This window comes from Alligator mississippiensis, chromosome 1, assembly GCF_030867095.1.
Source record: "Alligator mississippiensis isolate rAllMis1 chromosome 1, rAllMis1, whole genome shotgun sequence".
NCBI classification, from domain to species: Eukaryota; Metazoa; Chordata; order Crocodylia; family Alligatoridae; genus Alligator; species Alligator mississippiensis.
The window spans coordinates 434,011,956-434,026,408 of NC_081824.1; the positions used below are offsets into that span (position 1 = coordinate 434,011,956).

Below are 14,453 nucleotides of genomic sequence, written 5' to 3' on the forward strand. Positions count from 1 at the left end.
GATCAATAGCTGACGTTGGGACTAGGGTGGTGTTTTTGCTAAGGTGAATGATTGGGAGCTCAGAGGTTGCAAGTTTGAGGCCACAGCAGAAGTGCTCACCGTGTGGCCCTGTCAGAGTCCAGCAAATCTATGAATTCTGCCAAATACCTTGCCACAAGGACAGAAAAAAGACAAGGAAGTAGCTGAGGCGAGGATGCCCCTCCTACAGGAACTCTCACAAGAAGAAAATATTGACAGCTCTAGCTTAATTTTAAACCCATTTTGCATTAGAAAAAAGGATTTTCCATAGCAGAGTTAAGGTGCTAAAAGCCTACGGTTCATGTTGCTAAAGAAAACACACATCCCTTTGTGACACAAGCTGAATATGACCCTTGAGCTTTGGCTGATCTTCCAGTCACCCCATGCACACACTTCTCACTGACATCTGGGAAAAGGATCAGGGATTTACTTCTCTTCCAGCTCTCAGTGTGCAGTCACCTGGGGACTGATCCTGAAGCTTTCCTTCATTCTGGGACTCCCAGTGAAGTGAAAAGCAAAAAATCTACCAGCCCAGGTGATGCTGGCTCCTTCTACATGCAAGATGGCATTTGGTGATGATGACCCTACTGTTCAATTAAAGTGCTCATTCTAGACATTTCCACCCCTGTGCTTAATCAACAGACCAAACTAGCTTTTCACTGCTGTAAAGCATTTATCTAGGATTATTTTGTATTCCTTTGAGTGAAAAGGGCAGAGAAATTTAGCTGGATGGTGTTGATCACCTGGGCCCTGATGCTGGTATCCCTGACAAGAACAAGCACATGTCCTTCACCTGAAGCACAGGGCAGCAGCGCTGGTGCTGTCAGCCACTGTTCTGCTTCGTCCGCAGCGGCACTGATCCAAACATACATTTTGTTTGGGAACTGGGAGGCAAAGAAACAGGCCTACAGATGATTAATAATTGCAATGTGCATGTACAAAGCCAAGGAATTTTGATTCCTATAGATATGGGGAGGTGGGGGGGAAGTATTTCCTCAGCAATTTTGCCCCGTGGTAAACACTAGGCAAATCCCAGTCCTGTCTCAAGTTTTCTGCAGCTGGATGAAAGCTTTTGTTTCTCCATTTAATTTCAGTAACATCTGCTCAGACCCGGGGCTGATCCTTCTCCCATTTGCCAATGGCAAAATCCCTGTGGACTGCGACGGGAGAAGGCTAGAATCCTGTTTTCCTGCAGAAGCAGCTCGTTTTGTTCTTGCGATAGGAAGGAGCCTTTCTTTCTTCAGACTTTATGCCCATCTCTTCAGCGAGAAAGACAACGTAGTAACCAATACATATGGGGAGAGGCACTGCTCCAGACTTGAACTCCTTATATCCGGGGCCAACCCTTGCTCAGAGCCAGGCCAAGGTAACCCCAGGGAAGGCACCGAGGGAGACCTAGACCCGTGCTCCTGCGTGGATACCCCTTGGCCTTGGCTCGGATCCCCGCTGCCTCCGTGAGGCCCGGGCCGTGCTTTTACCACGTTTCCCACCCGCTTCGCTGCCCCGAGGACAGTCGCAGGGAAGAGGCCGCCAGGCTCCCGCAGCGCCGGGCCCGGGGGCGGGCGGGCAGGGGGCGGCGAGGCACGGGGCACCTGCGACTCCAGCCCGGCCGCGGCTCCGCCCCGGGGCCCGACCCCGCCCGCCCGTCAGTCCCGCGGCGCCCGGGGCCCGGGGGAGGAGGCGGCAGGGCGGGTTAAAAGCCGCTGCAGGTGGCCGGGGAGGGACCGTCGAGCGCCGGGACCTGCCGCGCCGCAGCCCCCGCCAGCCCGGCCCGCAGCGGCACCGAGCGCGACCCGCCGCCCGCCCCCCCGCCCATGGTGCCCGGCGCCCGCGGGCTCTGATCTCCGACACAGGTGAGGCTCCGCCGGCGCCGGGCCGGGACCTGCCGCTCGCGGGCCCGGCTGCCGGCTTGTCCGACGGGCCGCGCGCGGGAGGAGGCTGCGCCACGTCTGCAGGGCCGGAGCTGCTCGGGGCTCCTTCGCCCCGCTGCCCGGAGCGCGGCGCTGGGGGAGGCCGCCGGGCGGTGCCGCCGCAGCTGCGCCCGTGACTCCGCGGGGCCGGGGCCGGGGCGCGGGGAGGCTGACAGACGGGAGTCGCAAAGGAGATGCGCCCGGAGATTTCAAGTCGAAATCCGCCGCGTGGTGTTTGGGGTCCCCGCAGCCGAGGGGCCGCGCCAGCCCTTTCCCGCGCTCTGAAAGCAGCCTCCCGTCCAGCCCGGGGGCCTCGCATCTAAACCCGTGAGAAGTGCTGACCCAGGACGTGTTAGATCTCTCTCGCGCTCGTCTCTCCTGTCCCTTGCCCTGGAAAACAAGAGGAGGTTTCGGAGCCTCGGTTCTGGTGCCCTTTCGCTCTTTGAGGGGGAAGGTTTAACTCCAAAGACGAGTCCTTGGTTTAGTTAATTAAAAGACCAAAACAAAACTTCAGTTATTTTTCCCAGAGTTACTTATTTATCCAGCAGTTGACAGTGTGCCTGTGAAGCCTGGCCCATGATTTCGGAGCTCAACAAGTGCCTTGTATACAGATTATGCGAAGTACAGGTTAAAACAAAACAACAAGCAGAATGAAGACTGTGGCAATTAAAGATAATCCGTGACGCACCTACTCTGATGCACTTATTTTTTTTTTAATGGAGACTCCCATGAAAATAAGCACCTTGCATCAGTATACTGGACCAGTTTTGTGACCATTGGGTCACCACCTTGGACTTGCTTCCTCTTCACTGAGGAAATGAGAATAAAACTGTGGGAGTCAGGATAAGTATTTTGTGATGATTGGGGTGGCCAAGGCTGTACAAGGACTTCATCACAAAGTCCTTATTTAGCCAAACTTTTGCAGATGCCAGTGAAAAGCTTGCCTGAATAAAGGCTATGTACTGTACGGAGCCCACTGTTGCTGACAATGGTTGAAATATTCCCCATGGCACTCTGGGCAGATCTGTCTTCTTCCAGGCAAGAAGTGAGTGTCATTAGTCCTGCAGAATCTGGCTCTGTCAGTACAAAGTCCAGTTTCTGCTTCCATCTATGCGATATGCTCCATCACTCTTCATCACATTGCACAGAGCCATTCTGAGAAGGGACTGTCAGTGATTCTCAACCAGGGTGCCCCAAGAGCCTTTCCAGGGTGCCCTGGGGTGCTACTCAGTATGAGTACTGGTAGGTGTGCAAACATGATTTACATGATAAAATCAGGGTTTTCAACTAGGAATCCGCAGTGTTAAAAACATTCTGACCTGTTGGAGTCTTTCTGCATCCCTTGCAACAGAAAAGCTGTTCTACTATTCTTCCATAATCTGTGAGCACCAACCCTTCGGCTGTGGCATATGCAAGATGATGTTATGCTCTCAATCCAGTTTCTAGTACAGAACTACTGTAAGAAATGTGGGTGTCATAAGTAGGGCATGGGAGCAGGGTGCTAGAGATGTAGGCTTGTTGCTCATGCTAATCTAGATTTCATGTGTGATACACCTCTGTGCCTTTATTACCCAGTCTGTGAAATGAGGCTCTTGGCATTTATTTTCAGCTTTAAAAAATGCTGTTGTCAATATTTGCAGGATGTCTGAATACTAGCAGAGAGGCCAAAAGCAGGGAATGTTCAGGTTATACAATCTGCTGTCCTTACTGCTGCATTTATTCCTAGTTTCTGCTGAGGAGACCAGCCTCACTGCTACAGTCAAAAGTTTTCCTGTTGCCTGTACAGGTGGTTCCTCCAGATGTTGGCAGGGCACTGTGCAGAAACTTATTGCTCTTCCATATGGCATTTGGGGCATGTCAGCAGGGCATGGTGGGGAGGCTTGCATTCATACTGCCCATTTTGTTTGAGTTCTCTAAACCAAACTAAAAAAGGTTTCGTCCTCCAGGAACTGTCAGCCTAGTACATCTCAAAGGGACTAAATAATATGTCAGAATGAGAACTGCTTAGTTCCGATACTCTCAGTGTACTTGGTACCTGTGTTGGTATGAGACAAGAAGACATACAAAAAACTAGATATCTCTTGTGATTTCCCAGTTGGTCTAATAAAAAGCATAATTTTGGAACCAAAGTTCTAGTTTTTTTGTGCAATGCTCTCGGAGAGCACTTTCCTCTCCTGCAGTAACCTTACATTTTCTGATCTTTCGGCCTCTGCCCTGAGCTGCTGTTGTGCATCCCTTTGTGTAATTTGGGAGATAGCTTTGGGTTATTTATGTAAAGTGTGATAGAAATTAACTTGGAGAAGTAAAAAAAAAAAAAAAAAAAAAAAGTGTGTGCCAACATCATGTAGCATGGCTCATGTCTCCTAATAGGAAAGGAAAGGCCTAAATCACCGTAGCTTTCCTTTTATATGTAAGTAATTTAACTGAAATTATCTACAAAATATTTAGGTACAACTTTATTCTTTGGAGACTTTTCCTCATTGTTAGTTGCTGCAGTCTGATCAGGATAAAATGTTGTTTGGAAGGAAAACTCTGTGTGAGATTCACCTGCCTGAACCCTGATTTGTTTAGGAAAAATGTTGTAAAGAGAGGTCCTGTAAAGAGAGACTGTGTGCTGTCAAAGTAGAAAGAATGTCAAAAGTATAAAGTTACGTGAACTTCCTGTTAAATAACATCTAGAGCATAATACCAAACTCTGTTTCCTACAAATTATGTCTGTTTTCCTCTGATATCCTCTTTAAAAAAAGAAAACAAGCAACTTGATTTTGCATTTGGCAGAAATACCATATACTTCTCAATGATGTGTGTGTATATATATTTGGGAGTCGAGAGGGAAACTGCACTGCAATAAAAACTCGTATTTCCCAAATTCTGTCAGCGCATGGTTCTGAGAAGGTTAGTAGCACAGAAAATTTTATAGATCAAGGGATGCAGAGAGATTACAGTTGATTTAACTAACTTTCCTGAAAAGGAAGGAGCTCATTGTAATTGGAAAAAATAATTAAACACAAGTACAATGCAAAATGACCAATGTCTTAACTGTAACTTAAGAATGTTGTAACTATAACTGCCATCTTCATAGTCTGCCATAAAACAAGATTCAGAGTTCAAATTCACCTGTGAAGCAAACTGATCAAATGCTGTTGAGTTTTGGGGAGTTGCATCCACTTGCATCAGAAGTGAATTTATCTTGAGGAATTTGGTTTCTGTTCAAATGCTTGTTATTCCTGCAAGGTAAGTCTTTTACCAGGGGGGGAAGGGTGGAAAGGGTTAACTAACTAGATTCAGGCAGGAAATCTTGTGCTTTGTTATACCTTCAAGTGAGATGTGCATTCCTTGCGTCCTTCTTTGCATAACTGGGAAGGGTCTTCTGGAGAGAAGTACAGTGAATGGGAACTTGTCACAAGCCTTCATTTACAATTCTGGGGCTAGTCAAACAAGTGACAGTGACTGAATTTACTTCAAATCTACATTCTTATCCATGTGAATTCTGCAGGGAGCTGTGCCCAGGATAGTCATCATCCTGAGGCCTTGTCTAATTTACATACACACACTGCTACTTGCTTTATAGTGATACCTATTAATCCACTAATTAAAGGGGCAATTATCTTTGAGTTGTTTGCACCCAGTGAATTGGTGCACCAAGTGATTGTTTTTTTCCCTAAGCCTTGAGAAGAAGAGCAAGGAAAACATGGCATTGCAACTAATGTTCAAGCCTGACCTGGTCATGGTCTGGTGGTGGGTACTCAGCACAAAGAACGACCGCCTGATCCTGACTTCTTTGTCAGATACACTGTGATCACTACTTGTTATAGTAAGTTTGTATGTTTGTTTTTTGTGAATTGCTACCAGCCACCGGCAACAGATCTGGAACAGAGCATGAAAGCTGCTAGAGAGAATTTCACTGACTACTCAGATGGTCAGACTACTCTTGATTTCCCCTCCCCCCCCCCCCCCAAAACTCATAATTCTTTAATAAAAGTTGAGTGGTTTGTGAAGAGCACTCCAGTTAGACACCCCTTGAGACTGATATGATTTGCAACTGTCATATTACAAATTGTTGCATTTCCTACCTGCCAGGAGCTGAGTTGCAAGTTAAATGTCCTTCTACAACAGAATGTGACTCCAAATTAAAATAACGTGGGAACCTGTATTCTCTTCAGCTACAGCCATGTTATCAGTTGTTGAAGGAGAAACAATAAACCCTGATTTTGTGTCTTGACAGATACTGTAAGTACTAAAATGAGTACTTTAGTTCCCCTACCTCTGCCCCCTTGTTTATAGGGTCTGACAGTCTTTAATGTATTTATCTTCGCATGTCTCCTGGGTGGGTGGGTGGGGGGGGAGGTTATTATCTACCAGTTATGGAAGAGCAGCGGAAGTACAGAAGCAAGCACAGGGCAAACCCAGAAGTGAAGACTAGAACTAGATTCTTGTGCTCTAACCTCCTCCTTCAGAAGTATTATGAATTGCTAAGCATGAGTTAGGTTAGCACAGGGGTGGGCAAAATGTGGCCCCGGGGCCGGATGCAGCCCGCCAGACCATCCTATCCGGCCCGCAGGGCCCCATCAAAATTAATATTTATCTGCCCCTGGCTGCCTATCATCCGGCCCTCAATGACTTGCCAAAACTCAGTAAGTGGCCCTCAGCTCTAAATAATTGCCCGCCCCTGGGTTAGCAGAATCTGTCCCACATGCCTGTCTAAAATAAGTTTTGCCATATTGTTAGCTGAAGTATAAAGTTTCCCTGTGCCCCCCTGCCTCCCAGCATTGTGAATGCATTATACAAGATAGAAAAATCACCATTGTAGCTTATTTGGGCTGGGGAACCAAAACAAGGTACACCAGTATAAGGCACCTTAACATTGATATAGTTATATCTAGATTTAGGGTTTTACTGGCTTCTGGGTTTTTACTGGCTTAGGTGTCTAGGCAAAATTCACACTCCTGTCAGTGCTGTCAGTAATACTTAAATGCAGACCAGCCCTCAATATGCAGTAGGATTGTCTGTTTGATTGGGGGCTACAAGAACAAGCTAACTATGCTAATGATATGGGATCCCAAAGAGTTTTATTCTATAGCTCTTTTGTAGAAAAAATTTAGCATGAGAATTGCCACATTAGGACAGATCATTGAGTCCAGGCACTGCCATCCCAGCATTTGCTGATGCTAAATGCTTCAGTTGTAGATCTATGATAGGCACTTAAAACTTAAATAATAAGTTTTTCTCTTGGCTGCTTGCTATGCCTTGGAAATGTGAAAAAGCATGTTGCTAGGTGCAACAAGAGAGAGATTCGTGACACACCCAACTCTGGAGAAACCTGACCAGTAAATGGAATCACTCTACACATTTATCCACAACCATGTAGTAGTCCAGAGAAGCAAGTACATCAGGAACCTACTGGTAGGCACACAGGAGGAGTGATATTATTCTGAATTTGTACAGCACTTATCACAGTGGTAACCCTGCTCCTGACTGCATATTCCAGGTGCTACTTAATGCAAATACATATCATATATGTTTGGCTTTTTTAATGTTACTAAACTATTTGACTCCACTGTAGTAGTGAATTCTGTAAATTTAGTTGTGCACAAAAAGAACATGCCTTCTATTGTATCTTTTAAATTTCTGATTAAAAGATGGATATAGAAGGGGACTTGAGCAGAGAATGCAAGAGGCATCCAATTAATCGGGAAATGAAGCGACTATGATTTGTAACTACCAGATCTTCATAGCACAAGTGGTGCTCTCTGTTAGAGGTTTTCTGTGCAAGCACGAGCATCCCTATTCCCTGTGTGGTTTTTTTTTTTTGACTGGCTCTCCACTTGAGTGTCCTGATGGTCCATGCATGAAGTACCTCTCCTCCTCATGAAGACATTGCTGTGCAGCTGGAGGAGCAAAAACCCCAGTTGTTATAGAGCACTGATTGATGTTGAAATGCAAAAAGGCTTGAACCCTACATAGCACTGTTTTTACATGGATATATGTTGTCACTTACACTGCTTAAGTGTTGATTTCCTGTAGCATACTTACTGAAAGCTGTTACTTACTACTAAGTTTTGCTATTGTTCTCCCTGGATTATGATCTTTCAGCTTCCTTCTTTGCCTTTAGTCTCTCTGTTCATTTCTGCTTCCCTCCCTTTTTTTTGCTCCGCTTTTTTCCCTCCTCCTCCCCCACCCTCCCCTGTACGCACCTTACACCCTTTCTTTTTCTGATGGTGTTTTCCATTAAATACATTGTTGAATCTTGTATATGTACAGGATTGTGGTCGTTTACCTGTCTGTTTTGGCCGAGGGACAGAGGTGATTTAATACTTGTTGTTGGTCAAAGGGCCTCAGAAACAATCTTGGGATAAAGATAATCCACAGTAGTCAGTTTGTAGCATAACCCAAATTCAAACCATGTATACTAAAGCAAATTAATTATCTGGAGTCTTCTTTTCTTCTGGTTGGGAATCTAGTATTTTGCCATCTTTTATTTCACCTGATGTGAACCATGCTTGATTCGGGCCTTGAGCAGAGCTAACATGACCTCCTGGATTACTAGCACCAGGAAGGGAGTAGCAATACTGACCCTGATATTGGTTGTAGGAAGATCAAACTGTAAAAGTGACTGTGCTGTGGGCACTGACAGGTGTTTGGGCCCCCGCTCGTCTAAGTCATGGCACCATGACTTAGAGCCAACCCCCCCCCCCATCAGGAAAGGGGGGGCAGGATCGAGCCTGCTTGCAGGCATCAGCAAGCCCAGGAGCTACCTCTCTCATGGAAGGCGTAGCCTGAGCTGTTGGCTTGCCTGCCCTAAGCTTGGGGGTGGGGAGGCAGTGGATTGGAGCCCAGATCCACCCCCAGCTGAGGGGTGTGGAGGGGGGCAGGAGGCAGGGGTGCTCCAGTCTACCTCCCCACCCCCAGCTCAAGTCTGCCCAGCCAGCAACTTGCTGCTCCTGTTACGAATCCAGATTTGTAGAAGCTTGTTTCTTGCCAGATTTGATGTTAGTGCCAGGCCCCCAACATTTGCAAACCAAACATTTCTAGGACTCTAACTAGAAAAAAAAAAACCAAAAAAACTATGATTTTTTTTTTGAGTCCTAACTTAATTCGGTTATCTCTTACACTAAATGTTAGTTACTAACCAAGCTAAGACTTCATAAATCAACAAGAAAAAGGGTTGTTAATGTTAAATATGAAGACAACTCTTTTCTGGCTCCTGCTAGTGTTAGCTCTCAGTTCCTTTTGATTCTCTTATGTAAGAGACAAAAGGGCTTACTCTACACACAACACAAGCATAGTTGTCTGAACCTGACCTACTAGAAGTTCACTGTTTGGAAAATCCCTGATTTTGTTTTAACGTTCTTGATATAACACTCATCAGGCTAATGACATTCTTTACCTTTTTACATTTCCAAAATATTGGTACTATATTAGCTTCCCCCCCTTCCCACCTCCTGAAACATCCTCAGTGTTCTAAGGTTCTCTAAAAATCCACATCAACAAAAGAGAGCACCTCAGTTACAACTCCTAAAACTTTGTTGCAACTTAAATATTTTTCACCCAACGGGTCTGTATAAGTTTGTAGTGGCTGCTGCTGTTTAGGTATTGTTAGAAATATTTACTGAGCACTTCTGCATCTTTTTTTCATTGTTGTTGACAAGTCTACCGTGTACCTATAGTAATAAAATATTACAAGAACTCTTTTTGTTCCTGATGTACTTTAAAAAGTAGATTCTGTCTTGTCTGTTGGCTCCTCTTATTGATTTTTTTTTTCTATAATCCCTAGCATGTCTTTTATATATCCTGCTATCTATCCAGTCTCCTTTCTTCATTTTGTTAAATGGTTTTTATTTTCCTTGTTTTTCCTTTCTATGCCAGGGCTTGGGTGTATTGAAACTACTGAAACATTCTTTCTCAATTGTAGGTGTTTGTCTTTTGAACTTCTAGTAAAATGTTCTTTAGCAGTTTTCAGTTGTCATTTAGATTTTCCTCTTTGATTTTTTTTTTCCCCCCCCCTCCCCCTTCCCCCTCCTTTGGTTGAGGGGGTTTATTGTTTTCAATTTTAGTGAAATTAACGTTTTAAAAGCACCATGTGTGTGCACACACACTATTGATTTAGAGCTTCTTATTTTTCACGTGCAAACAGATAAGCCATGATCATTATGAACTATCCATGTATACTACTTCATTTCCAGTATTTGTTATGGCCACTTGTGGTGACAGTGTCACATACATTGTCTGGGAAACTCTTACTGTTTCCCCCAAGATGCTGCAGTTATTTAACAACTCATATATTCTGTGTCAACAGTGTTAATGGAACTGATTTCTTACATCTGATGATAATTTGTTGTTCGTGTTTTGTCTTACTAGGTAACCGGAGTCAAACAAGACAATGGATTGGGGATCACTGCAAGCTGTGGTGGGAGGTGTGAATAAACACTCTACGAGCATCGGAAAGGTCTGGCTCACTGTCCTGTTCATTTTCCGTATTATGATCCTCATAGTGGCTGCAGAGAAAGTCTGGGGAGATGAACAAGAAGATTTTGTCTGTAACACACTACAGCCTGGATGCAAAAATGTTTGTTATGATCACTTTTTCCCCATCTCTCATATTAGACTCTGGGCCCTTCAGTTGATCTTTGTCTCAACTCCTGCACTTCTGGTGGTAATGCATGTTGCTTACAGACGACATGAGAGGAAGAAGCAATTCAGGAAGGGAGATCAAAATTGTGAATATAGAGACATTGAAGAGATAAGAACCCAAAGATTTCATATTGAGGGATCCTTGTGGTGGACATACACTGGCAGCATATTCTTCAGGTTGATTTTTGAAGCTGCCTTCATGTATGCATTTTACTTCATGTATGATGGATTCCGAATGCCACGTCTAGTGAAATGTAGTGCTTGGCCTTGCCCAAACACAGTGGACTGTTTTGTTTCTCGACCTACTGAAAAGACGGTGTTCACTATTTTTATGATTGCTGTGTCTAGTATTTGCATTATGTTAAATGTGGCTGAATTCTGTTATCTAGTGATAAAATGTTTCCTTAGAAGGTCTAGAAGAGCAGGATCTCAAAGACATTCCCCCAGCCTTGAGAATAAAGAAGAAACTAAACAAAATGAAATGAATGAGCTAATATCTGATAGCTGTCAGAACACAGTTCCATCATTTTCAAAGTAGCTAAGGTGATATGAATGTTGGGATTCAGTCTTCACAGAGTGAATGCTCATTTTTTTTTTTTTTTTTTTTTTTTTTTTTTGAGGTTCAGATTAAATCAATTGTATGTAAAATTTTAATATATAATGTCAGGTGGGAATTCTACAACTAATTTAAAAGTCCAGAAAGCATGAAGATGGGAAAACTGAATAAGGATTAAGTAGGATACTACATCTTTTAAGAATATCCTTAACAAGCTGACTATGACAAATGGAAACTCACTAGTCTGTTTATAGTGACATGAAACATAAAAACAGTGTATTCAACAGCCACAAGAACAAATCAGATCTGTTTTCAAGCTAGATACTCTAGTATCTAGCACTTATAGCAGTGATAGGTTTTTACTCGTGAACTTTTCAATTAAAATATTTTTGTAATGTATGAGATTCCTTGTTACTTAAAGTGTTATAGTGTATAACTGAGTAGGGTGTGTTTGTTTTGGGGTTTGTTTGTTTGTTTGTTTGTTGTTTGTTTGTTTTTTTTCCAAGACCAGCAAATGCAACCACTAATGCCATTTTAATAGAGAGAGATTAGTTTAAGTATATCAACTTCAAACATAGACCAGATCCTGCTGTAAATAATTCTGTTAGTATTTTTATATTACAAACTGCCAATGTTATGAAGTCATAGATATTATTGAAATAAGCCACTTACGTTTTCTAATGAATTAGACATGTTTTATTTCATGTACTGTATAAGGCTATGGAACCTGGGGGGGGGTGTTTGTTTGTTTAGACTGTAGACTGAGAATGCCAAAATGGTGTGAAATTAGGGACTTACTAGTTCCCTAACTAATAGGGAAAAGCTGGAATCTGAGCTGTCTTTTGAATAAAAAGCAAATGCTAGAACTTCTTGCAATGGAGTGTAATTCTTTTTTCTGTGAGGTATGTCGGTGACCTATGACACTCTGGAATCTTTGTTCTGCACTTCTATTACCTGCTTATAATTCAGCTTGTAAAGTCCTGGCTGTGAAAGTAAAACACATGAGGCTAGCCTGCACTACCCCTGAAGCTTAACCTGTTTGTAACACCTCGCCAAGATGTGGTAGAATGGTTTCTTTCAGAGTTAGCGGGGAATTGGGACCATCTTCCTGTTGTGTGTGTATGTGAAGTGGTAGAGCACCTGCATTCAATCCTAATCATGGTCATCTGCTTTTGGGAGGATGATGGTGCCCAAAGTGAGGGAGGGAGAGGGAAAAGGAAAAGTGGATCTGCAGTACACTGGCAATATGGGAGGGGACTTTTTCTATGAGCTTCTCAGTTGCCTTTTGTGAATCTCTGGGTCCAACTAGTTTTGAAAAAATAGTTGTAAATCCTTTGACTTCAACAGTTACTCCTCTTTACCCTAGCATAAACAGCAGCAGAATCTGATCCAAGAAATTTTATATTATGATGACCTGCCTTGAGTTGACCAGAGTGGTTTACAAGAGAAAACAAACAACTACTTAGAGCAGAAGGTGAATGAATGAAGTTGAGCATAGGTCCTTAACTCTCATCTTCCCTTCCACTGATAGAATCCATTCCTGATCTTTCAGGATTTCCTATGTCCTTTTGTGAAAAGACACTGCTGTGATTTTTCTTGGTATACTCACTGGCAAATACGTGAAAATGCCAAAATTACAGGAAGTAAGCAAACAAATTGGACTTATTCTTTCTTCCTCCTCTAAGACTCTTCAGTGGGAGGAAGTGGGAGTGAGATGTTATAGGTTTTAATCCTGTCCTCCTTAACTGTAGCTCCAGAACTCCGCTGACACCTTTTTATAGCGTAAAGGTCTGGGGAATGATGTAACTATCTAAACACCCATTTTAGAACGAATAATGGAGCCAGTGCATTGGACATCATTCAGATTTTTCTTTTACCAGTGAATTAACATGGCCCTGGAGTTCAGATACCAAAACAATACATGGTTAGCCTGGATGAAATAATCTTGTGCTAAATCATAATCCTCAATGGTTTTTTATCCAAAAAATGCTGTGAATAATACCAGACAAAACATATGCACAGATGTCACTGGGATATTCCTAGGCACAATCGTTAACCATCTTCAGTTATCTGATTGAAATAACCTTTACTCTCTGCTGTAAGGAAAGTTCCCATAGTTCAACTACAGTTTCCTTAGCTGAGGTATGAGGTTTCTTCAGATTTACAACAGGATAAAGAACACTTAAATCCCAAGATTGGCATGTGGCAATAACTGGGCTTCTTTTTTTCCCCCCCCCACTCAGTTTACAAGATTTATAAACAGCTTTTTTAATTCTAGTTTTCTTGCAGAAAACTGCAGCTCTTCCAAATGTTTTACATGAACCCCTGGTAAGTAGGCAACAGAGTAATATGGTACTTACCTAAAACTTCAACTAGTAACATGAATAGAATTGTAGAACTCAGTCCTACATATACTACATTCTCTTCTATATGCCACACAACTACGTTCTGTGCTCCCAGCAGTAAAAATAAAAAAAGCCCTTATAACCAAACTGTCCATTCTACATTGGGAGTTATCATAAACAAAGAGCCAAATGCTATGTGAATTGACTTCAACAAGGTTGTTCAGTCATCACCAACAGGACTCTGGTGATAAAGATCAGGGTTGCCTTAACTAGTGATCTGTAAGGGATTATCCCATGGCCCCTGGGCTCCTGATCCAAGTGCTGCATGGAATCCGTTGCTTTCTTGCTGATGCTGTCACATGTTTTGTTTTCTTCACCCTCCTCCAGTTTCCTCTTCCCACCCAGGAAGCTTGTGGCTTGAGAAACTTGGAGGGGGGCATTGCAGCCCTGACATAGATGATGAAACTATCAAACTGTTCCCTGTATTCCTTTCACTTTTTGAAACTACCCTTCATCCAGAAAGGGGCATGTCCACTGACTTCTGTTGATTACACTGAATAGTCCTTCAAGTACCTGAGCACTGCAATACAAGTTTACCCTCCTTCACTGTGTTAAGGTTGAATGTCTTAGTTTTGCACTATAACAAAAGTACTTGCAATAGCAGTCATTCTGCAGCTTTCAGTGGGCAAATCTCCATGACAGATTTACTGTGGAGCTGCCTAATTAGCTGTGCAGTGAAGTCTCTGCACCTACACATGCAGCCTTATTAGACCATGGTAAACTAATGAACTCTGCTGTAGGTTAGTACTTGTAAATGCAAGTGCTATCCTATGGCAGTTTTTTTTAGTGCGTAACAATGCACATATAGACACTGACAGGGTTGGCTGGGGGCAAGAGGACTCCCTGCCAGCTAGCTCCGGACTGCTGCACCCTTGTGCCCCAGCCAGCCCTTCTGCAGCACATTGAGACAGGTCAGAGCAGCCCCGAGCTGGC

General features: G+C 43.5%; 1 protein-coding gene across 4 annotated transcripts; it reads left to right on the plus strand.

The window, feature by feature from the left end:
- The first annotated feature begins 1,710 nt into the window (after positions 1–1,710).
- Positions 1,711–11,981, plus strand: LOC102567300 (gap junction beta-6 protein). Of its 4 annotated transcripts, none has more exons than XM_059720631.1 (3): positions 2,127–3,170; positions 6,009–6,158; positions 10,287–11,981. In XM_059720631.1, the coding sequence occupies exon 3, from the start codon at positions 10,309–10,311 to the stop codon at positions 11,095–11,097; it is 789 nt and encodes a 262-aa protein (XP_059576614.1). In that variant the 5' UTR covers positions 2,127–3,170; positions 6,009–6,158; positions 10,287–10,308; the 3' UTR covers positions 11,098–11,981. The 4 variants fall into 4 exon arrangements, with proteins under 4 accessions (XP_059576606.1, XP_059576622.1, XP_059576614.1 ...); XM_006267732.4 differs by lacking the exon at positions 2,127–3,170 and adding an exon at positions 7,193–7,331 and having other exon boundaries at positions 5,911–6,158; XM_059720623.1 differs by lacking the exons at positions 2,127–3,170; positions 6,009–6,158 and adding an exon at positions 1,711–1,871.
- Positions 11,982–14,453: the final 2,472 nt, after the last annotated feature.